This window comes from Hemiscyllium ocellatum, chromosome 11 (genome assembly GCF_020745735.1).
Source record: "Hemiscyllium ocellatum isolate sHemOce1 chromosome 11, sHemOce1.pat.X.cur, whole genome shotgun sequence".
Taxonomy (NCBI): Eukaryota; Metazoa; Chordata; class Chondrichthyes; order Orectolobiformes; family Hemiscylliidae; genus Hemiscyllium; species Hemiscyllium ocellatum.
The window spans coordinates 88,118,624-88,143,930 of NC_083411.1; the positions used below are offsets into that span (position 1 = coordinate 88,118,624).

The window sequence follows — 25,307 nt, forward strand, 5'->3', positions numbered from 1 at the left end:
TCGGCGGGTCGGTGTGGACTTGTTGGGCCGAAGGGCCTGTTTCCACACTGTAAGTCTAATCTAAAAAAAAGAAATCTCAGACAAAGTTAGCTTTTGGTAATTTACATAGAACATTAGTTAATCTCCAGTGTTCCATTATTAAAATTCTTCAAAAATCCAAGTATTATTTGCTGATTAACATATCTAACCTGCTAGCACCATTCCCAGAAATTTCCAATAGGTTTATCAAGTTGATTCTATTTTCACAAATCCAATCTGACTGTCCAAACAGACCATTATTTAAGCATTCATTTATCACATGCTTCAGAACAGATTCAGTATTTTCCTTTCAATTCATGTCAGGGCACCAGATCTGTAGTTTGCTATTTTCTATTGCCGCCCCTTCTTAAATAGGGGTAATGGTTGCAGAATTCTAACTTGCACCTGCTACCTCTAAAGCTACCTCTTTCAACACTGACATATAAATTAGTAGAGGCAGTCGCTAAGGATTTATCAACTTGCACTTCCATGTCTGGTCATGCATTTTTTTTGCTAATGCTAATTTAGCTCAATTCCTCATTCTAAACAAACCCCTTAGATTTCTTATTTCTGGACAATTTCTTACATTTATATCTGTGAAAATACAAGGCAAATAATCTATCCCAATGAGTTCCTAAATTATGTTTGCAATTTCAGATTATCTGGGCCACTTTTCTCCATGTCCAAAGTGAATCAAAGTAGATAAACATGCAGATAGGAAATTAATCAAGTTAGTAACAGCCTGAGGGGTGAAAATAGTGACACAGGAAGAAATTACAAAGAGGCAACATTTGATTAGACTGGACCACTGACTACCCAAATGTATTTTAAGGGGGATGTTCAATACGCTAATGATAAAGACTAAAAATAGAAATAAATATGACATTACTCCATCTCTGTGAACACTAAGCATGTTGCACACCATTCGCTATATTTCCCTAAATTTGCATCACATAAATTTGCCTACTTCCACGCAACTCTTGCCCAATAATCTAAACACGGAGACCAAATTGTAACACTGACTGTATTTCCTTCAGAGGAAAACCGTAACACATTGGAACATAGTCACTGATTTTTATACGTCTTGTTGAGGTTAAAACAGTGTCATGGAATGCTGTTGTTCAGCACACCTAATTCCAACTCTCAATAGCACTTACCTTCACTGGTTGCGTTTGGGTTGCATCATTAGGTGCTGTTGAACTTCCCCGGCTAGAGAAAAATAATTCAGTAAGCATTACAAAGAGATGTCAGATACCTGCATCAAACACTCAAACAGATTACTTTCCTTTACTCCCATTCATTTACAAGTTCATGCAACCAGAAAACCAAAAAAAAAACTGCATTAGTTTGAATGTGTTAGGAAGTGCTGAATCCAACACAATCTTAAAGTGGGTTGGAATGAAAATGCAACTCCATTTCCTCTTGCAGACTGACTCCTTCTAAAGCCACAACAGACTGAAAAAGGATAACTGTCTGCTATTACACAGCTCAGTAGAATTTTAAAAGAAATTCTAACCAAGCTAACATTGTACATTGACTTTGGATGTCAGTCATAGCAGAACTGGCAGCGCACTTGTACCTCAAGCAAACAATAGTGGATTTAATTCCCACTCCAAAAAACAAATCAGGCATCAGTCAATATTGAAGGGACTTTCCAATTATTGGAAGGGACATCTTTTACAGAAAATGGTCAACCAAAGCCTCATCTGATCCCTTGGGTTGATGTAAAAGATCTTGGTAAATGTTATCCCTCAAGCAGCACCTTTAAAACAGATCACACCATTTTCACATTATCATTTGTGGGAGGCTGCTTAGCACAAATTTACTTTTGCATTTCCTACTTTACAATGGCTATGCTTGAAAGGTACATTTTATTGGCTATAAAGCATCCCTAAAAATGCAAAATTATTTTAAAACTGTTTGACCCACATTAGATAAACAATCGTTTGGGCTTGACAACAGGCACGACACACAGCTCACGCAGTCTGTACCATCCAAGATCAAAAATAGCTCATATTAATGTGCCACCTACTGGTAAAGCTAATATATTACGTCTGCATGACGGCATAGAATGATTTCTGACCGAACTCTCAAGCTCTCAATTAGAAAACAAAGTCCTTACGTATAATCTATATAGTCCTTCTTCCACGACTCTGGAGTACTTCCATTCGGTTTGCCATGTTTATCTAACAAACCCTGCTTAATCATCATTTTCTTCTGGCTTGCCTTTAAAATAAAAAAAAAGTAGCTACAATTTTTGTTTTACATCCAGCATTAGTTGAACAGAAAGTCAACACAAATTTTAAACTGGCCAAAGTCTTTAACGTTCCTTGCCATTTAAATCAAACACTCAGAAGTGATTGCAATAATTTCCACTGGACTTCATGAATACGAACATGGTCTCTTACCTTTTCTGTAATTATAGACATGACACAATTTCAGCTGTCTTTTAATACAATTTATTTTCTATAACTTACACCTAGACAAAATTGAATAACTCAACAGCAAGGGTAATTAGGAAGAGAATAGGACCAGTCAAAGACCAGCAAGGCCGACTATGTTTAGAACCAAAGGAGATGGGGGAGATACTAAACAAGTATTTTAGATCCATGTTTACTGTGGAAAAGAACATGGAAGATATGTAGGGAAACAGATGGTGACATCTTGAAAACTTTCGATATCACAGAGGAAGTGGTGTTGGATGCCTTGAAATGACGTGAGCTTAAGAGGTATAGTTAGTAAGCTTGCAGATGACATTAAAATTGGGAGGTGAAGGAATTGCTGGAGGACAGCGAAGGTTACCTCAGATAACAACGGAATCTTGATCAGATGTGCCAACAGGCTGAGAAGTGGCAGATGGGAGTTTAATTTACATGTGAGATGTTGTATTTTGGGAAAACAAATCTTAGCAGGACTAATACACTTAATGGTAAGGTCCTAGGGAGTGTTGCTGAATAGAGAGAGCTTGGAGTGCAGGTTCATAGCTCCTTGAAAGTGGAGTCACAGTTAAGTAGGATACTGAAGGCGGCGTTTTCCTTTATAGGTCAGTGTACTGAGTACAAGAGTTGGGAGATTGTATTGTGGCTGTACAGGACATTGGTTAGGCCACTGTTTGGAATATTGCGTGTAATTCTGGTCCCCTTCCTATCGGAAAGATGTTGTGAAACTTGAAAGGGTGCACAAAAGATTTACAAGGATGTTGCCAGGGTTGGAGGATTTCAGCTATAGGGAGAGGTCTGATAAGCTAGGGCTGAGTGGTGATCTTTATAATTTTATAAACCTCTAAGGGGCATGGATAGGGTAAATAGTCAAAATCTTTTCCCTGGGTCGGGGAGTCCAGAACAAGAGGGCATAGGTTAAGGATGAGAGAGGAAAGATATAAATGAAACCTATGGGGCAACTTTTTGTCACAGAGGCTGGTGGCGTGTATGGAATGAGCTGCCAAAGGAAGTGGTGGAGGCTGGTATAATTGCAACATTTAAAAGGCATCTGAATGGGTATACGAATAGGAAGGATTTGGAGGGATATGGGCCAGATGCTGGCAGGTGGGACTAGATTGGGTTAGGATATCTGGTTGGCATGGATGAGTTGGACTGAAGCGTGTGTTTCCATTATGTACATCTCTATGGCCTGCCCTGCCTTATTTCCCAGAGATAGGTCAAGTTTTGCACCTTCTCTCGTAGGTACATTCGCATAGTGAATCAGAAAATTGTCTTGTGCACTAATTCCTTTCTATTAAACCCTTAACACTATGGCAGTCCCCAGTCTTTTAAAGTTAAATCCCCTACTATAACCACTCTATTGCTTTTACAGATAACCGAAACCTCCTTACAAATGTGTTTCTCAATTTACTACTCCATGCAGCTACTGCTGCCTGAGCCTGCAATCTCAAACTATTATTTTTCAAAAATATTGAGTATGGCCAATGGTTATTCACAAATGGCCAAAATGGTTGTTCACACTTGGTCACAGTTCCATGCAACTACTTCTGTTTGCAACCCCACTGGGTTTGGAAAGCTTTGCTCTAGATCCTATGCAAATTGAAACAAATTTGGCTTACCTTTGGTCCCAGGCCCCACTTACGTGGGTATGTATCCCGTTCCATGATCACTCGTTTAATCTTTGCTACAACACCATGGTCACATGTTGATATTACTGCTGTTGTCATTAATGCAATTGCTGCCATATAAAACAGATAGAAACAAAGTGTAACATATTGAGCTTCTGCACATCACTTTTAAAACACTGAATTTATACAACACAATTACGCTGCCCATGATTTGCATCCAGAAACAACGGATAACAAGGCAGTTCATCAAACGTAGATTTTAAAGAATGATTGGACATGAAGCAATTTCCAAATTATCCCAAAAAACGTAATTTTAATTTTAAGTTCTATTACCAATACAAATGGCTTCGCCCTTTGTTGTCACAACAACGATCTCCTGGTTCACCTCAATTCCATCTTCATAACGCAGCAGACCTGGAAGCATGATCTTGGCACCATAACAAATAGCATTTACCTAGAAAAAGAACAAATCATTTAAAGATAAAGTCTAGAACAAAAGTAAGTGGCTAACCAAGTTTCAAATTTTGGAGAGCATATTACTGTGGTTAAATAGTTCTATTAAATGAATCAAAAAGATGTTCTTTAAGTTCAATGCATACAAAGGAGTTCCATATTGAAAATAAGTAGGTTCAGCACCCTAACTTCACATCAATTAGAGACAGCTCAATAAGAATTGTTGGCCTTTCTTGGAGAATGTTATGAACTAACGTAGTTTCACAGCCATTTACAATCATCACAATCCCAACCATAAAACAAACCGCAATTATAAGCCAACATGTTCCATTCTGCCCTCAGGAGTTTTAGTGAAGTTACATTGGCTATGTATGTCCATAATAAATGTTTGGCTGGAAGCATACAGGATCAAAAGAAAAAAAGTTGAACACTTTTTGTATAAAGGTCTTCACCTTTTAACAAAATGTATTCACTCCTGAGATTTGGGTGTCACGAGGTGGCCAGCATTTACTGCCCATAACAAGCCACCCTCGAGAAGGCAGTGGGTAAGCTGCGTTCCCGAACTACTGCAATTCCTGTGCTCTAGATTGACCCACAATGTCCTTAGGGAGAGAATTCCAGAATTTTTGACCCAGCAGTGAAGGAACAGCAATACGTTTCCAAGTCCAGGTAGTGAATGGACTTGCAGGTGGCAGTGTTCCTATTTATCTGCTTACCCTGATTTCCATCGATTCCAATATTGCTAGGGCTCCTTTGTTCAATTGTGCAGTTTAAACTGACTAAATTGTTAATAACTGCTAGGTAAGCAAAGTATTTCCAAACATCACGCTTTATGCTTCTGTACTTACTGCACTATCTTTCATAACAAGCCTTTTGTGAGTCACCAACAGTTTTTCAAGGGGATAGATGACACGACGGAGATAGGCCTCATCCTTGTTGTGATCGTACTGCCACTGGGCATCCAAAACATCATGCATCGTTACCATGTTATCCTGAAGTTTTAAAGCAAAATGTAGCACTCAAGTTACCGACACAAACATAAAAGGATTTCCAAAAAAAAACTGTCAAGCCAAGAGTGCCCCTATGAGGGCACATATTGCCATCAAGTGTAACAACTCCAAGGCTTTTCACTTTTCCAAAGTTAAATTACCAGTGCAGGAGCAAAGTAACCTGTACTGAACTCAACACTTTGGGATCAGCTAGAATTTAAGACAATAGAAACATTAGGCATTGCATTACACGTTTATTAAAATATGCTACCACGGTTGTGATAACCAAACTAGAACCAAGAGATCACTTCAGGCAATTCAAATGTTCCCTAATGTAATAGAGTGGCATTCCTACCATTTCACTGTTTACACCAGATCGTACTCTTCTCAGTTCCTGCATTTGACCTCCAACTCCAAGCAACAGGCCAAGATGTACACACAGTGTTCTGATATAGGTCCCTGCTTCACAGCTCACCCAAAAAATTCCTAGAAACAGACATGAAAGCAGTAGAGGCTATATACAAATACTATTATATTCAGCAAGGCAATTTTAAATCTGGTTAAATGAAGAAATTGCTACACTTGCACCGCACAGCATACAACATCTAATAACAAGCCAAGGTGCATAGCCATCAGTCAAGGGTGATAGATAGAAGTCATCTTTGCACAGTGTGCTAATGTCATCTCTGTAGCATCATGTGGCTAGAAAGCAACTTGGCAAGTATGAGCTCCCTTTATAAACCAACTGCTTTAGACTGGATCTTTTGAACGATACATCACTTTGGGGATGACAGTCACATAAGAAGATGGGAAACTTCACTGTTCCTGAAACATTACCTGCCTAAACGCATTTGCTGCTGTTCAAGTGTCTCCTGGATAATATCTTAGAGGCTAGAAGCATGAGCATGTCCCAAGCATGCTAAATTCCCACTTTACATTCACCCATTACCAGTGCTCTCTAATCTATTTTAGCCCTAGTCTAGCAATGTCACAACATGAAAATTCTCACATAGGACTTGTAAACCTCCACAAGCTTAACTCACTCCCCATATCCCTTCAATGTGCATAACAAAAACTTTGCTTACTCCAACCTTATTCAACATGGGGTATCAATAATCTTCTGAGGCAGAGAAGTCCCACAATTCACAAACTTGTGAAAATGTTCACTAAATATGCAATATAGCTGTAAATGGTTTAGATTGCCACAAATACTCACCTAACCGTCTCTCTGGATCATACTCAACTAGTTTACTACTGTAGACAGTCCGGACTCTTAATTGTCTCTTGACAGCAGCAATTAGAGGTGGACGTTGGAATAAGGCTCCAGTCAACATCTCCAAGCCCTAAATGAGAAATGCACGAAGGTTGACATAACAGTGCTAAGCAAGTCAAGTATAAATCGACAGATATAATCATTCCATTAAAATTAGTTATTCATGAAATTGAAACTAACTTTGAATTTTTGTAATACAACACTGAACTACATGTTAAAATCATAATAGTTCATAACTTGAAATTTTAACCACAATACCTCTAACACATAGCCAGGAGTTAAGACTAATTAGAACTATTTATGTACGTGATCAGATTGCATCTTTCATCTTAGTAGAATTAGATCCCAAAAGGATTCAAATCCTGCCAAACCATCTCACATCCACATACACCCAATCAGGGACCAGTAACTTCTCAGCAGAACGCCAAAAAATTACATGGCACAAGATAAATGTATTTCACCTAGAGCCTTAAACAAGACTCAGTGTGCTGCGAAGCAAGTGGTTAGCATCACTCGGCGAATGGATAAACTTATTCATCATTTCACGTACACAATGAAGCACTGAACAGATAAAACCGGAGACAGAATAAGCCAATCTTGGAATAGAGATGAACAAACACTATCTTCAACAGCACAACTTTGGGATTAGCACAGATCAAGTAATTTGTTCGCGTCACTTGAAATATGCTTGCGTCCCTACCTCCGTGTCAACTGTCAGCTTGGGCAACCTGAGAAATACTATAATAAGAAACCCGCACTACTCCTACAACTTCCATATATCATTCAATTTTGAAAGTTAATTTACACATGGTGGGTAACACTGCCTTATGCCAGTATTTATTACCCATCCTTAATTGCCCAGAGGGCAGCAGAGCCAACCACATTACTACAGATCTAAAGTCACATGTAGATTAGGTAAGGACAGCAGTTTCCTTCCCTTTCCTCAAAAGCCCTGCAGAATCTTTAATGAAGTAACTTGAAATTTTAAGTTTGGAAGAACCCTAATAAGACAAAACAATACAGGCCTACTTACCCGGCTAAGCTGATGTTCATTTTCAATAGCATTGTGCAGCCGAACAATTCCCACGTACTCTTTGCCTACAATTAATAGCACAAGAGTCGTCAGGACAGGCCACGTCAGTTACTGTATCACAAACTGTGATATCAATGAGCATCAAACAGAAGCGGTCCCTTATAAAAATTGCATTGACCTGATAGTAATTCTTTAGTGGGATTAAGACATCCTAAATTCTTCATAAATAACAAATTCAAGCGAAGCCATGTACAAGCATTTTGCTGCACTGCGGCAGAGAGCAATGAAAACAGCATTGGTTTCAGATCAATTTGAGGTTTCAATATCAGATGAAAATGAAAAAGTTAGATTAGCGATCAAACTTAATGCAACATATGTGATTTTTCAAAAAGGCAGAAGTAGTATGCTGCAACCAGACAGGTTAGTAAAGGAAGCCACTTACCAGCACTCTGCTGGGATTTGACTAGCCGCGTTGCTCGTTCTATACAAACAATTAGACACCCTGTCACTTTGGGATCCAACGTTCCACTGTGACCAGTCTTTTCCACCCGGAGAATCCTGCGTATCCACGCCACAACTTCATGCGAAGATGGGTTTGCTGGTTTATCAAGGTTAATAAATCCTGACCTGCCAAAATGTAACTTGTATCAATGTGCCTTTTAGTGGCCATGAAAGATCAACAATTATTTTACGTTCTTTAATTCCTTCTAAAAACGTCACCTTTCTTGCCCCCACCCCACTATCAACAGAACATTTCATAAACAGACAAGGCAGCTACAACACACTAGCTTCCCCATAATGCCTCACCTTGGATTGTAAACATACCTTACGTATTCAGAAATTTCCCTTTTAAGTGGTGAGCAGCCATTTGGAATAGGAGTGTAGTGTGTTGTCCGTACATTAAGTTTGTCAAAATTCTGTAAGACAAAAGATTGGACTCAAAGGACTTGCTCGTATGTAGCTTCAGGCTTCAATCTGTTGAACACTGCACTAATATATATGTAGCAAGACCTTGCAACTCACACGATCTTTCAGAGACATAGATGAAAACTAAATATTGACCTTAACATATGGAGAAGCATCATCATTTTTTAAAAATAATGCTAGGGAGCATTGGAACTGGCAAATTTAGTCTAATTTCATAAACACAATGTTTTTTTTAGTGTCTTTTAACTTGACTGGATTACTTAACTGTTTGAAGTTGGAACCCAATGACCTCCTGCAGGTCAGATAAGATACAGCATTTCCTCAAATCAGGGTAAGGAATTCTATTTCACGTGCAAACAAAATGAGCATAAACAGATATAAACATGATAATAACACATTCACAAACTATCTGTAGATTAATACATAATTTATAATCAGAACTGCGCATTTAAATGAGATTACCTTTAGCAATAAAGGCCAATGAGATGTGTCTAGTTTCACAGTTTTTGTCTGTGGTTCGATTAGAAAGTCTGTCTCCTGTTGGATGCTCTGGAAGCATAAGAAAGAGTGCTGACTTTCAAGTGCCATTAGCATAACATACTCCCTCCACTACCAGCAGTACAACAAAACACTTTGCCTAACACAAGAGCTGCCATCTACATCAGGTCAAATATGTTACACATATTCTGGTATTATGATATAAAAACAGAAAATGATGGAAACACATGGCAGTTCCAAGTTGAGGAACAGAAACTCATCTTTAACTTGAGACTTTACAGTCTTCTCTGTTCACTATAGAATTCAACCATTTCAGATTATATCTTTTTCCTCAATTTTGTTTCTGTTCATTTGTTGGTTTTGGCTTTCTATATTTGTCTCATGCGTTTGGACAGTAGTAACGGAGAAATTTACACCTCATCTGGACCCATGCTCCTTTACTATATTCTTGGCTTTTACATCATTAAATTTTGATTTACAATCTTTCCTGCCTCCAGCTCATCCTCCTCCCTGCTTTACACTCCTACATTTAGCAATTCACACTTCTCCCTCTCAAATCTGCTTAAGTTTTCAACCAATAAAGCTAAACCCATCAATGACAGTTTTATAAACATGGATAGTCAATGACATTGGCAAGGGTACTTATGATTCATTACAATAGGTAAATGAATTATAGCAGTTTGAACAGCCGCATAGCCTTTGCCTCCAAACCTAAAGCATTCTGGAAACCCCAGTTTAAACTGATCTCTCTTTGTAGAAAGCCTCATGTTCCACATTCTGTTTCTCGCAATGCAAAGTTAAAATTACAGGAAAAAAAATATTAGCATCAGTTATTTATTGTTAATGAAAAGTTTCCCTGAAAACTATAATTTTCGAAAAACACCTTGTTAAAGGCTCAATGACTGGAAATATTGCAAATGCAACAACTTCAAGAATGGAGGGAGGATGAAATCTGGAAACAACTGTCTAGCATCCAGCATTTAGGACATAGCAGAGATGTGTGCAAGTTTTGAGTTATAAAGAAAGGCTGGAATGCTGGGACATTTTTCTCTGGAACATAGGAGGTTGAGGGGTGATCTTAAAGTTTATAAAATCATGGGGCGCATAGATAAGATTAATAGCAATGTCTTTTCCCTAGGATGGAGGATTTCAAGACAAGGGACATTTTTAAGGTGAGAGGAGAAAGATTTTAAAAATACGTTTTTTTTTAAAAAAAGAGGATGGTTCACAATTGCAATGAATTTTCTGAGGAAGTGATGGCTATGGACCCAATTACAACCTTTAGACAAGTACATGAATAGAAAAGGCTTGGAGGGATTGGCCAGGAGCAGGCAGGTAGGAATAGTTTAGTTTGGGATTATATTTGGTATAGACTGGATGGATTGAAGGGCCTGTTTCCGTGCAGTACGATTCTAAGACAGTCCTGCCTTTTCCAAATTCTTGAGTTCCCTCATTAATTACATTCAAAGTTAAAAACCACACAACACCAGGTTATAGTCCAACAGGTCAATATGGAAGTACTAGCTTTTAGAGTTGTTCCTTCATCAGGTAACTAGTGGGGCAGCATCGTAAGATATAGAATTTATAGCAAAAGATCAGTGTCATGCAATTAAAACAATGTACTGAACAAACCTGAATTGCTGTTAAGTCTTTCAACTTTTAGAATGGGTTTCAGTGTTTGGGTCATTAATATGTAAATCCCAGAACTTATCTTAAGTCACATTATTTTTAAAAAGTGACATCTCAGCTCAGACAATATATTAAAGGTGTGAGGTTAGATTCTGTCTGTATCCCAAACTTGAGTTTGACTGGTACTATTCCCAAAGTAGGAATTGATAAAATGGAATGTGCTTTTTGAGCAAACACAAATTCAGCCCACAGAGAGCACATGTGTATGTGAGGGAGTGGGGGGGGGGAAAAGAGTGTGCGCGTGCATGAGTGTGAAGGAGTATAAGCCTGTCAGAGGATGCGTGCATGGGCGAGAGCATAGAAGGTGTATGCATCTGAGAGTGAGAGAGAGTGTGTGTGTGAAAGTATATAGTGTACTGCAGTCACCTGTAGTGTGACATGAACCCACGGTATAATTCTGTGTCTTATGATCTTACCCCACTAATTACCTTATGAAGGAACAGTGCTCTGAAAGCTAGTATTTCCAAATAAACCAGTTGGGATGTTAACCTGTTGTATAATTTTTGACTTTATCCTCCCCAGGCCAATAGCAGCACCGCGACATCAAATATATCCAAGGCCATGAAAGACATTTTTAATGGCTTGGCCCTCCATATTCCAGTTTCACCACCCTCAATGAAACAACCCCTTTACATCTACTCTGCCAAGAAACATATGATCCAATGACATCACCGCCCATTTTCAAACTCCAAATCCACTGAACCTCGCCCCATAAGAAAGTGCCCCCATACTCACGATGCCAAGCTAACGACCCTTTCCTGATATATCGTCAACACCAATACATCTTTTCCTTAGATAACAGGGTTCAAACTGGATCCCAATAGCTTGCTTAGTTTTACCAAATGTCTCTATATTTATACTCCATTCTCTTTGATACGAAGACCAAAATTCCATTTGCCTTCCCTTTTATCTGTTGAACTTTTTGTGATTAAGTCATGACAAGATTCAAATCCCTGTGTTGCAGATCCATGCAGTATTCCTCCACTGAAAAATTTTTAATCCCCGTGTTTCTTTGCAAAATATATAACCTAATTTCTTACCATCTGCACGTTTCTGCACACATTTAATTGCTCTACAGACTGTGTCATCCAAGTCATTTATAGATTGTAAACTGTGGACCCAGCACTGATCCCTATGGGGCACAGTGGTTACAGCTTAACAGCCTGAAATCCTTATCGCAACACTGTCTTATATTAGTTAGCCAACTCTTTCCTCATGCTAACGCATGACACACAATGCTGTCGCCACTCATCCTATTAAGTAGCCTTATGCACAATACCCTATTGATTAGGTTTGGAAAATCCAAATATCAGTGCGTTTATTGGTTCACAACTGTACCTCCACAAAAAATTTAATTCGATGCCAGTCCTGAATATCCCTTCATGATCTCATGTCAAATCAATTTGAATTTAACATGCATTTCTAAAGACCTTTGCTTTAGAATCAGCCTTTTCCAATTCCAGATGTTAACCCAACTACATAGATATCAGTTTTTTTTTGTCTCCATCCCTCTTTGAATAAAAAAGCTGTTATATTGGCTTTTATCCAGTCTCACCCAGGACACTTCCATGGTCTAAGCACTCTTGGAACATGGCTGCCAGTGTCTCCAACATCTCCTTTAATACCTTATGATGCTACCCATCATAACCAAGAGATTTATCAGCTTTTAGTACCACGAGCCTCCTTGCAGAGACTGCATTTATGTCACCCCCATCCCTCTCAAATTTTGCTCCTTGCTTCACTTCGTGCACAATTTCAGACAGTAGCAGAAATTCAATTTTGCACTCCATGCAAGGGTTAAATACTTACCCCAATTCCTTCCCCGCTTTTCTTCCTTTGCTTCTTCTGTTTTTTAATAGCTGCTGCAACTGACAAACAGACCTGGTTAGAATTCTTCTACAAAACTGAAGATTCTCATGTCACTGGATGTCCAGTAAAGTTGGTCAAAATGCATGCGCTTATTAACACTTTGAGACATACAATCAAAAGAAAGTTACTATTGGTAGCCATGTGGCTATTCCCTCAGTTATATAGTGTGGGGTGACCACTAAGCCAGCGAAAACAAGGCTGCTGGCCACAGTCATCCGGGTTGGAGTTTACATGAATTCCGGACTCTCTGTGTAAGCCACCCTCATGTAGAAGGATGATGTGAATTCAACGCGAGGCAGAAAATTCCGCGTGAAATTCGTTGAGACATGACAATGCACACGCTGGTTGGAATCGCATGTCGCACCCACTACAGCATTCAGTCTCAGAAGGCAGTTTGCCGACCACGCGCTGCACAGGAGCCCGCACTCGGAAACTCGTGGCGACGGCAAACGGCCAAGCGAGCTGCCAGGCCCCGGTGCTCGGCGCCATGCGGCCCAGCCACGTGTCCAGCACCCAACACCGCTCGTGACCCATTCCCAGCCAGAGCCCAGGGAAACGCGGGGGACCCCACCCCCACCCCGGCCCGGCCACCGAGTGACCGCGTGCACAGATCGCGGGGGGACTGGGGGTCAGCTGCAGGGGCGCGAGGAAACCCCCAACTACCAGGCCACGGCGGCCAACTCCCTCCCTTCCACCTCCCCCCCCTTTCCAATGAGATGCAATGCCCTCAAGCCACCGCGATGCCAGCTTCACTCCTCCCTTTAAACGAGCCCGCAAACGCAGATCGTTCTCTGCCGCCCTATCACATCCGACGCGGGCCTTTACCGTCGCCATCCGCCATCTTCTCGCGCTGACCACCAAATGAAGGAGCGCGCTCCACTCCGCGCGTGTCAATTAACGTCCCATCCCAGAACGCACCGCAATGCGCATGTCAATTACACGGGGGGGGCGCGCCTCGGACAGGTCGGCGCATGCGCAGTGCTGGCGCTAAGAAGATGCTGTACAAAAGAAAAGTACAGAAAAAATTTCAGCAGGCCAAATTTCAGATTTTGACTTATTTGTCAGACATCCAAATTTTTAAACACAAAGTCACGGCAAGAAAAGATTTTTCGAAGTTTGGAACGCAGGAGAAATTAGACGCTGAATGATTATGGTGCATGGCAAAGGTGAAAATGAGTCGGAGAAACATGGTCAGTGTGGTGGAGATGTAAAAACCATGATTGCTAGCAAATGCTCTTGGGTAAAATACGGGTAATGTTTATAAATATCGTACAATTCCTAACAGCGTGGAAGCAGGCCATTCGGCCCGTCAGTCCACACCGACTCTCCTAAGACTAACCCAGACCCCAATCCTATCCTTATTTTCCATGGTCAATCCAACTAAATCGTATATCTTAGGACTGCAGGAGGAAACCCGTGCAGACAAGGAGAATGGGCAAAGTCTGCACAGGCAGTCACCCCAAGCTGGAGTCAAACCTGCAACCCTACTGTTGCAACACAGCATTGCTAGCCACTGAATCACTGCTGCCCATTATGATCTTTACATGCTGAACTCGAGGCCAGAAGGTTGTAAACTGTCTCAATATTTGAGTTTGTACTTCTTAAACTCATTTTAAGCTTCATTAATTGTCTAAGAGGCACAGTTCAGAGAGATCAGAGTGGAATAGGGCGAGAGAATTAGTTCTGTCCTCACTTTACAAAAGGTTTCCAAGAACTCTCCATTTGGTTCCATTATTCCTCTATGGATAGTTTAAATCAATTTATTGCTAATCTACCTACGACATGAGGAAGGATGCTTGTAGTGCAGTGGCAGTGTCCCCACCTCTGAGCTAGAGACCCAGGTTCAAGTCTCATTCATTTATTCCAGAGTTGTATTACGACATTTCCAAACAGGTTGATGATAAATATCTATCTAGGATATGCTGATTACCTTCTAATCCAGAGGCACCAACTCTTGGCAGTGTACCATATCTTTATTCTTTGGCCTAACAAAGGACATGGAGTCAGAATTCACCATTTGAATTCAGATTATCAAAACAGCACCCGAACTCAGCACATAAACTGCACTCTGCTTGCTAACAACAGACAGGAGACTGCCAACCAACAGGGACTGCACGGTGGCTCAGTGGTTAGCACTGCTGCCTCACAGCACCAGGGTCCCAGCCTCGGATGACTGCCTGTGCAGAGCTTGTACATTCTACCTGTGTCTGCGTGGATTTCCTCCCACAGTCCAAAAATGTGCAAGTTAGGTGAATTGGCCATGCTAAATTGCCCACAGTGTTCGGTGCATTAGTCAGAGGGAAATGGGCAGCAAATGTGCTGCTGGTTAAAGCACAGCAGGTCAGGCAGCATCCAAGGAACAGGAAATTCGACGTTTCGGGCCGGAGCCCTTCATGCTCCAGCCCGAAACGTCGAATTTCCTGTTCCTTGGATGCTGTCTGATCTGCTGTGCTTTAACCAGCAACACATTTTCAGCTCTGATCTCCGGCATCTGCAGACCTCACTTTTTACTCAGAGGGAAATGGCTCTGGGTGGGTAACTCTTCGGAGGTCAGTGTGGACTGGTTGGGCCAAAGGGCCTGTTTCCACACTGTATGGAATCTAAACCAAGAAGCAGGAACCGATAGTGCTGCTAACATCGTTCTCATCATCATTGGTCTCAGTTTTTCAGCATGGAAAGGGCCGCTTCAGCCAATTGTGTCAATGCCAGTATTGACAATTTTGGTACAAATTAGTAAGAGAAACATTTATAATGTTAGCTACTTATTCATAGAATAAAGTAGAAAAATAAAGAAATAAGAATTTACATTTAAAACTTTAATGTTAACTAGAAAATAAGGAATGAAGTTAAAAGTTATTGTGACTCAAGTCACAATTTATTCACCTTAGTGACTGCAAACCAACTTTGGCAAGCGTCGTAGTTTTTGTGCACTTTTGCTGAAGTTAACAATGAACACTTGCAATAGATACTCATCCATCTCAACAGAATCAGTACTCAACACCAGCACAAGTTTCACATTAAAGTCTAAAAGAAAAACATGTTCAATTGAAATGGCCGAAGGGCTTTTACATAGAGAAAAAAATAACTATGCTATATTATGGGAGTGCAATAGAAGCAAAGAGGTGGAGAATACTACAAAATACCAAATTGAAAATGTTTTGAGGTTTAATCCTGTAGTAGTATTTGGGTCCTTGGTATCTGTGGGGCTACACAGCACAATTTCCTGCTCTTGCCTGAATGAAAAAAAAATTAACAACTTTGTCTCCAATTTCTACCTCTCCTTTTCCTTCTTAAGGTTCATCTTCACCTCTTCCCTTTCTCAACTTCTGAATTCCTATTTTCTCAAATGAATTACTGACCAACATTCACTACTTTGCCACTGGTCTCATACAGGTATCTCAAGTACCTTTGCTCCCACCCCAGTCTAAGAGCTGTTATTCCCTTTTTGAATTCTTTGTGCTGTCATTTCATCAGTTTTAGAATTGAGACACGAGCAGCAGGAAGCCACTCAATCTTTTGATCCTGCATGGTTAGCCAGGAACATCAGGCCTGATCTATTTCATGTCCATCAGTAATGTTGAATTTATTTAAATTCGCCATTCATATATTGCTGAGGGTAGGAAAATTCCAGAAGATGCATAACACTTCATATAGTGAAGAAATTTCTCCATCCTAACTCGTGGTCCCTTCACATCAGATCGTGAACACCTCTCTTTCTAGATTCCCCAACCAAGGTTAAAATGTCCTCCAAACGGCTACACTATCCAAGTTTCGTAAGCATGTTAAACATTCATTGTTACATACAATCAAAGGGGTAGACCATTCAACTCAAGCCATTTCAAAAGATTATGACTGATCTCATTGTCATCTCAAATCCACATTCCTATCTATCCATGATTATCTTTCATGCCTTAAAAATAAAGACACTACTTTCACCTTCTTAAACTGAAAATTCCAAAGGCTTGTGACTTTTAAAAAAAAATTGCCTCCTTTGTTTTAAATGGGAAATAACGTACTTTTAAACAGTGACCCCTAGTTCTAGAGCAACTCATTCTTCTAAACTGCAGGGTATTTAGACTCTTCATTCTCTGCTCATTCCAACAGACTCTGGTGTGTCTGTTTTGTTCAGTATAGAAAATAGGAGCAGGAATAGTTCATTTGGCCTTGCAAGTCTACTCCACCTTTCAAGTCTGTTCTACCATTCAGTATTATCATAGCTGATCACCCAACTCAATAGCTGTATATGTTTCCCCCCCAATCTCCTTTGATCCCAAGTGCAAAATGCAATTCTTTTTTGAAATCATACAATGTTTTCACCTCAATTTTCTATGGTAACAAATTCTACAGGCTTTTCACTCTCTGAGTGAAGAAGTTTCTATTTAACCAAGTACTAAATGGCTTTCCCCATATCCCTAGACTATGATCTTTGGTTCTGAACTTCCCTGCCATCAGGAACATACTTCCTGCATCTATTAAGTCTAGTCCTGTTAGAAACCTACAAAATTCTATGAGATTCCCACACTCCTGTGAATATAATTGAAACTGATTCAATTACTCCCCATGTGTTTTATCCCACCATCCATCTGGTAAACATTTGCTACACTCCATCTATAGCAAGAGCATCCTTCCTGAGATGAGGAGACCAACATTGCAACAATATTCCAGGTGCAGTCTGACCAAAATCCTGTATAATTGCAGCAAGACATCTTTGCTCCTGCACTCAAATCTTTTTGCTGTGAAGCCTAACATACCATCTACCTTCTTTACTGCCTGTTGCATCTTTTTGCTTACCTTCAGCAATTGGTCTAAGGGGACACCATGGTCACATTGCACATTCCTTCTCTTAACTTATAGCCATATCAAAGCCATCCCATCCACCAAGGCCACTTTAAAAGTATTTTTAATCAATCTGTTGGAATATATGACATGTCTGGGGTAGTTAGGATTTGATCACTGTCCTTCTGGCTGAAAGGTAGGGACTTTATCACTGTACCATAAGATCCTCTCCCAATACAGTACATCTTGGCTAACAAAATCAAAAACATGCAGAATATTCATAGTGTGGCCTTACCAATGAACTGAATAGTTGTAGTAGATTTCTTTATTCTTGCATTCCAATCCTTTTTTAAACTAACAATATTTGGATATCTACATTATTTTCTGTACCGAGAAGTTAACTTTTTGACTAGTGTACAAGAACATGTAGCTTCCCTCTAAATAAAACTGTAAAAGACTGGGAAATATTGTAAGATTTCATATTTTTTTCCTAAAATGATTAGCTTCAACTTATCTACGTTATATTCCATCTGCCATATTCTTGTCCCCTCACTTAACTTGTCTATAAACACGCTTGTGTCTCTCTCACGACCTACTTTCACAAGAAATTTTATAACTTTACAAACTTGGATGCATTGCCCTGATCCTCCATAATACATTATTATGGATTTAAATACTTGGTGTTCTGATCCTTACACCTTCCTATGAGTGACAGCTTGCCAAAAAATGAAACTCATCTACTTAGTCCCATATTTTTGCCAAAATATTACTCAATCCCCTGGACCCCACTTGTAATAAAGTTGTGAGACACCTTATTGAAGGCGAAGATGTAGATCCCAGGTGGTAAATCCTCATCTCTCCACTTTGGTCATTCTATGACCACACCATAAATGTGAAGACATGGATCAAATTAATCCAATTCAATGGCAGCCAAAGACTGCCATGCTTCCTCTTCCAATGCTGGCAATTTTGATCTTTATCATCTCCTCCAATGCAAGGGGCTTGTTTGATGAGCTTGCAATATGGAGATAAACCCAGGCGGAACGTTCAGAGACTTTAGCAGCAGTTGGTTGGTAAGGAGGACCTGAAAGTGTCCTTCCCAGCGAGGTTGAGGCCCTGGAGTGTTCATTGTAATAAAGTGTAAACCATTTCCTCCTTGCCCAAGTATATACAAAGTACACATAATCAATTAAAATAGGCAGCAAAGAAGAAACACAAACTAATCTAATAGGGGTCACCCATATTCCGGTTTAAGTATCAAGGGAGTACCTTATTTGAGGCCATAATTTGTGCTGTTCAGCAGAGGCTTCCCCCGTGATTTCTGCACCTTACTCAAGTCTGGCATACCTGTCCTTATACTGTGTCTAACCGGTACCCAGTGGGATCAGAAGTTTGGGGTGTAAGGCTGCCTGCTTGGCAGCTGCATCTACTTGTCGAGTACTTTAGAAACAGTATCAGTTTCCTCAGCATGAGCCAAACATCTTGCCAGATTGATTGGATAAAACAGGATTACTATTACGCTGCCCCCTTGGGGGTTACAAGTCTTCAATGTTCCCACAAGGCTACAAAATCGTGGGTCATACTAAAAGTACAACGAAGAGTCAGTGTATACAAGTAGATTTTCCTTTTGCTAGGAAGCATGTCAATTTCCCACGTCAGCTCCAAGGTAACATTAAAGACACATCACTCCCCAGTGGCCACATTTCAACAGTTAAAGCAAGGGCCAGGCATTTGTCCCTGGGGGTTTTGCTGTCTTGTTGCCAGACTCAAAGGTGAAATGCTTGGGCCTACCTGTCTCCATTTTCAGGATCCCCTCAGGAAAAGGTTGTCTAGCAGGTTGTTGGGTGGGTATGAGGTAGGTTCCACCCCCAGTGGGTATCCTGGTTCCAATCAACCCTATCAGGGCTGGTATATGGCATTTGGAATCACGAGGGTGTTGGATATAATTTGTTTTACCTGTAACTTGCATTATGGTTCAGTCCAGTTCTGGCCATCCCAATAGAAAAACCTCATTTGCGACTAGAAATTCCTGGACTGGTTTGTACTGTTGGCCTGGATCATATCAGTGACTCCAGGTGGAAAACATTACAAAAGCATAGGGTTAAACAAAGACAATTGAACTTCTTGATTATTGTTCAATTGTGTGTCACTTCCGTCAGATAGGCACATATTTCAGTATTGTAACACAAGTCATTCGTATTCAGGTTACTCCCAGAATTTCACTGCATTTACATTCGTATCACTCTTGGACATATTGAGCAAAGTGAGCCAGTTTGATCTTCCAGTCAGGGGCATGCTTCATTAACATAACTATTTCCCAGGATGGGACCCGGTTTAGGATGTCACAGGCCACTTATCCCCATGATATCAATCAGCTATGAAGACTGGATGCTTCATTTTCAAAAGAAGGAAAAGGCTACAACAAGTGGGTGGTTTAAATTAAGGCTGGGGACAAATAGGAGATGTTAGGGTATACAGGAACAAAATCCCAATCCTCAAAAATAGTCGGTATGCCAAACATTGGCTTGAGATTCTGAACAGAGTTCTTTATTTTACAGTATTGTTGCTTTAACCTTGTTTATATATTCCTCAACCTTAGTGGCCTTACACATTTCTCACGTCCCTTTTTTTCATATACCCATTCACAATCACCTCCCCAGCTTTTGGGAGTTCCATATCTACTACTCAAATGAAAAAAAATACTTGTAACGTCCAAATAATGGCTGAATCCAAAGACACAAATATTATCCATAGGATATTCATTTGGTTACATGATTTATCACAACCTGATGTTGAATTAAAATTTCAACTGTCACGGTGGGAGGGGACTCTCTCAATAAAGCTACGCTGGCACATCATAATCAGCAACGAAACACAGCAGTCTTAAAATTAAGTGAAAACAAACAAGTCTGAAAGAAAAAAGATTATAATGTTGTCTTCCTCCGTATTAAATGGATTTGAAATTGAATAAGGTTGGCTTTCATGTAAGGATAAAAGAGATTAGTTGGAAACCGACAGTCAGACAGTCATGGACTGTAAAAAGAATAGGAATTAATATTCCATCTCATAATGACTGAAGGATCTTTACCCTTAAAAGAAATCATGTTATTTTTCCAAAGTGCAAATCAAATCCAAAACAGTCCTGGATCTCAAGCTCCAGGCAACAAAACACAACATTTAATCACCAATAAGCAAATGTGCATTCAAACCGAATCCGAAAGGGTTAAACTTTCTGCAAGCTGCAGGCTGTCTCACAGGCGCACACACACCCACCATATATATCTCAGTCTTTTTAGTTAAAAATCACACAACACCAGGTTATAGTCCAACAGGTTTAATTGGAAGCACACTAGCTTTCAGAGCAATAGCGTGCTTCCAATTAAACCTGTTGGAATATAACCCGGTGTTGTGTGATTTTTAACTTTGTACTGTTCGCCGAGCTGGAAGTTTTTGCTGCAAGCGTTTCGTTCCCTGGCTAGGGAACATCAGTGCTATTGGAGCCTCCTGTGAAGCGCTGCTGTGATGTTTCTTCCGGTATTCTTCCGGAAGAAACATCACAGCAGCGCTTCACAGGAGGCTCCAATAGCACTGATGATGTTCCCTAGCCAGGGAATGAAACGTTTGCAGCAAAAACTTCCAGCTCGGCGAACAGAACCACAACAACAGACACCCGAGCTACAAATCTTCAACCAGACTTTAACTTTGTACACCCCAGTTCAACATCGGCATCTCCAAATCAGTCTTTTTAGCTTGGGAATTTAGACTCATGAGCCCTGGCTGTGGCACATTGTTGATTAACCAAGTATGCAATAATTGTACTGCTGGTCAGCTTTCTTACTTTAACACAACAGGAACAGTGGCCACCCTCCATATTTCATAAACAAAGAACAAACACCAAAATGAACAGAAAAAAAAAGCGGCAAAGCAAGATACACCAACTCAAACAGATATGACAGGTACAATGAACAAGGCGAATGAGTAGCCAACCAAGGAATGTTTGACTAGAGAAAAGGGATTATTTTGTGAAAAACTGGTGATTTGTCCTCTGCCTCTTGCTTGTGGTGGAGGATGACTGTTATCAGGAGGTTTACCCCAAGTGTCATGGAAGTTCTGAATGTAATTCTTATGAAAACGTCCTTGGTTCCCCTGTGTGGCCTCTCTAGGCCAATTAGTGGTCCAAAAGGAGGGGACTGCTGCAAGTAAGGCAGTTCGAGTCAGGCAGTCATGAGCCCAATGATATAGGCTGTTGCACTTAAAACAGGCTGGACGGATGTCTAGAGTGAATCCCTCTGCCATACTCATGACCGTGGCCTCGAACGGGTGCAGAGCACTACTACGATACATGGGTAGTTGTTGAGGTGCCTCCTCTTGGATACAAATTCTGATTTTACATGGATTGGTGATCTGTCTTCACTCTGCTGTTTCCACAAGGCCTTAATACAATGATGGAGTTGGTTAGGGATGGTTTCAACCCAGTCTCGATTGTTTGTTTTGACTGCTGTGACTACAGAGGGCAGCAGGCAGCTTAATAGCATAGAATTATACTGAGCATAATAGCATTTAAATTCCAAGCCCGATCGCTGGAATAGGACTCACAACATTCTCTAAAACGTTCAAGGAAGTCTTCACCAGACTCCTTATTTTTGAGGCGAAGTTCAAGGATGCAAGTCAATAGGTTTTGCTAGTATGGCAGATCCAGCAGCAACGGTATCATCTTGTCCTTGCTGATCTTGGGCTACAGCATCAGAGGGCAGTAAAATTATTGTGACCAATACGTTCAGTAAAATGGCCATATTCAGAGCGGGTCAGGACTTGTTAAAGAAAAGCCCAAAGATCCTGGGCATTGCCATCATAAACTTTAATTGTGGCGTTTTTAAAACAAAATCAACAAACTGCTGAGGAGTCTTGTGGCAGTTCAGTACATTACTGAGAATGGACATAATTTCATGTGATTTCCAGGGACAGTAAATAGGGATAGTGGCATCTTGACCAGGAGCGACAGCCTGTGTTCAGTAGTTCTCTCATAGGGAACACACCTAATGTGGGTGCTTCATCTTCCACATCCTCAGAAGAGGATTTTAAAAGGGTTTCCAATTGCTGCACGAGTTGCTCCTTAGAGGATTGGTGCTGTTTCAATTTTCACTGACTGCAAGTGTTGTAAGCAAACAGCGTCAGTGAACTGGGGAGGGAGTGAGGGAACAGGAGTGGCTGCAGCAGTAGGGTTGGTCTTAGGTCGACCTATCAGTGTCTGTTTGCTTATCAGCTACTAGTGACTTCTTTTGTTTCTGTTGGCGTTTTGCTGGAGCACATTCATTTTTCAGAACCTCAATAGATTCCATGGCACCATCAGCAGTTAATTCATTTCCAATTTAGTGGCATTATCCTGCCATGTGTACAAAATTGATTCTTTGAGTTTCATCTCAATATTGTCTCCATAGTCTAATTAGTTCCTTTATCTTGGAATTCATGTTCCTTTGCCAAATCATTTGTTGGGCTGATTTGATCAACTGAATACTTTTAGGGCCACCTCGTGGCCACTGCTGATCACCCAATGCTATATCTAAGGTGCCAGGAAGTTTCCAAATGGCTTCAGATTTTTCCAAGAATTTGTCTCACATTTTTACCAACGGTGAAGACGGATCTTCTGTCTTATCTATGTGATTCCCCATCTTTAAACACACTTCCTTTAATAGTTCCAACTCAAAAATCTTAATTATCCAACAGTCATTCGACACACAACAATTTACCGACTTCCACAGATCCTCCTCGGCTTTGTTTTTGGATCCATTCCTCAAGTCTGTCCTTAGATGTCACTCTCCCCCTGTTGTGTGTTTATAATCTCTCGCTGTCCTTTTTTTGTGGAGTTCTCAACTCCGTAAAGGTCCTCGACCCCTCTCTCTCTCCTGGCTCTTTCCAAGACCCCTTTTCGGGCTGGACTAGGACAATAGACAGCGAGGGGTCAGTTCAGCCACCTCTTGAATGAGAGGTAAACCAAAAGGATATAAAATACTCACGTCTGGCTAGCCGAATTCCTCAATACTTAATACTGAAAGACTCAAGGCTCTTACACACTGTCCCATGATCCGTCCATGCCGAACCAAAAGTCACGGCACCATAGGAAGATATAGATCCCAGATGGGACCTCTCAGTTGAGAGATCGGTCAAAAGAATCAACGGAATGCAGTCTGCATAAAGCAGGGTTATCAGTTTAATAAGGCAGCCCGGCACAGATTTGTCCAGCAACACAGAGGTTAAAGCTTCTGTGTTCCGTGGTGAAATTGCATAATTACATTTGAAAATTAAAAATCATTTTGTAGGGTTTTTAAGAGTCAGCACAGCCTTAATTACAAGAAAAGACCAATTAACGGTAATAAGGTATCATGATTGACAGCAGGCTAATTCAATGATATTTCCTGGGAAATGGTTCTTGTTTTACATAGATCATCATCTCAAGACAGCAATTTAAGGTTAGTTTGTGGTCACTTAGTGACTTGTGATTCATTTTATGAAAACTCCATTGTCTAATTTATCTTCTAATTCAGTAACTCAGCAAGGCAGTAAATCAGGTTCGAAATGTCAAATCACAACTTGAAGCCATTTTGTTGTGTTATTTTAAATTGAAAATCCATTTTGTTGTTAATAAAAAACCTACATATATTTGCTGCTTCTGACAACAGCCTAAATTCAAATTTTAAATCCTCAAAGGCTTTCTGAAAATTAAGATACTACATTCTCTAGTTCTCAGTATATAGACAGTTACAATTTTTAAAAAGTTATAATAGTTTGAGAAATCTTTTCATTTTCATAATTCTATGGCCACGCTACCCAACCTTATGTTAGAACATTGCTAATAATGGATCCCAGCATCTTTGCTACTATGGTATAAAACTATTTGGCCTATTCAATTCTACTCCAGTTTTTGAATAGAAGGATTGTATTTATGACCTAGATTTAATATTTTTGCAATTTCCTTATTTACATTAAAAACTTTGTCTCAAAAGACAAAAAAAGTTTCTGCATTGCCAGAAATGCGTGGGTTGGGCTTTAGGACGGTACTAGTTTATAACATTCTAATATCCAGAACTGACCAGCAATAAAGCATGGAACATGAATATTACTCAAAAGTCATATGACACCAGGTTATGGTCCAACAGGTTATTTGAAATCACAAGCTTTCAGAGCACTGCTCCTTCATTAAAAGTAAAATCTGGAATTCGGAATCTACTGACCACCATGAAATCATTGTCGATAGTCAGAAAAATCCATCTGGCTCACTGATGTCTTTCAGGGAAGGAAATCTGCTACCCTCACCTAGTTTGGCTGACATGCGACTTCAGACCCACAGCAATGTGGTTGAATCTCAATTGCCTTCTGATAGGATGTAGCAAGTCATTCAGTTGTACCCATTGCTACAAGGTCTCAAAGAAATGAAAGCATTCGGATTACCAGGCAACAACCTAGGCACCAGAAAAGACAATGGCAGAGACAGCCCTGTCAACCCTGCAGAGTCCTACTCACTAACATCTGGAGGCTGGTGCCAAAGTTGGGAGAGCTGTCTCAAGTCAAGCAACTAGTCAAGCAACAGCCTCATGTAGTCACACTCAGATTCAAAACGTACAACGTCCCAGATACCGCCATCACCATCCCTGGATATGTCCTGTCTCACCACAGGACAGATCCAAAAGAGTTGGCGGCGCAGTGGTATACAGTCAT

General features: G+C 40.4%; 1 protein-coding gene and 3 non-coding genes across 6 annotated transcripts in view; all 4 read right to left on the reverse strand.

Annotated features, from left to right (window-relative positions):
• dkc1 (dyskeratosis congenita 1, dyskerin) overlaps positions 1 to 13,721 on the reverse strand; it is a 95,820-nt gene extending 82,099 nt beyond the window's left edge. Inside the window, exons 1-13 of one of the 3 annotated variants that reach the window (XM_060832689.1) lie at positions 13,644 to 13,715; positions 12,759 to 12,817; positions 9,225 to 9,311; positions 8,661 to 8,752; positions 8,278 to 8,462; positions 7,836 to 7,900; positions 6,746 to 6,872; positions 5,885 to 6,015; positions 5,389 to 5,532; positions 4,421 to 4,541; positions 4,079 to 4,197; positions 2,141 to 2,244; positions 1,176 to 1,227 (exon numbers count right to left, since the gene is read on the reverse strand). In XM_060832689.1, the coding sequence (XP_060688672.1) occupies positions 1,176 to 1,227; positions 2,141 to 2,244; positions 4,079 to 4,197; positions 4,421 to 4,541; positions 5,389 to 5,532; positions 5,885 to 6,015; positions 6,746 to 6,872; positions 7,836 to 7,900; positions 8,278 to 8,462; positions 8,661 to 8,752; positions 9,225 to 9,311; positions 12,759 to 12,817; positions 13,644 to 13,659 (1,302 nt within the window). In that variant the 5' untranslated portion in view covers positions 13,660 to 13,715. Of the gene's footprint in view, positions 1 to 1,175; positions 1,228 to 2,140; positions 2,245 to 4,078; positions 4,198 to 4,420; positions 4,542 to 5,388; positions 5,533 to 5,884; positions 6,016 to 6,745; positions 6,873 to 7,835; positions 7,901 to 8,277; positions 8,463 to 8,660; positions 8,753 to 9,224; positions 9,312 to 12,758; positions 12,818 to 13,643 lie in introns of all 3 variants that reach the window. The other 2 variants (XM_060832688.1, XM_060832687.1) reach the window with 2 other exon arrangements.
• Positions 5,602 to 5,735, reverse strand: LOC132820561 (small nucleolar RNA SNORA36 family). The gene has a single exon (XR_009645222.1). It is a non-coding gene; the product is annotated as a small nucleolar RNA SNORA36 family (small nucleolar RNA).
• LOC132820559 (small nucleolar RNA SNORD83) lies at positions 6,157 to 6,232 on the reverse strand. Its single transcript, XR_009645220.1, has one exon. It is a non-coding gene; the product is annotated as a small nucleolar RNA SNORD83 (small nucleolar RNA).
• On the reverse strand, positions 7,109 to 7,348 carry LOC132820562 (small nucleolar RNA SNORD17). Its single transcript, XR_009645223.1, has one exon. It is a non-coding gene; the product is annotated as a small nucleolar RNA SNORD17 (small nucleolar RNA).
• Positions 13,722 to 25,307: the final 11,586 nt, after the last annotated feature.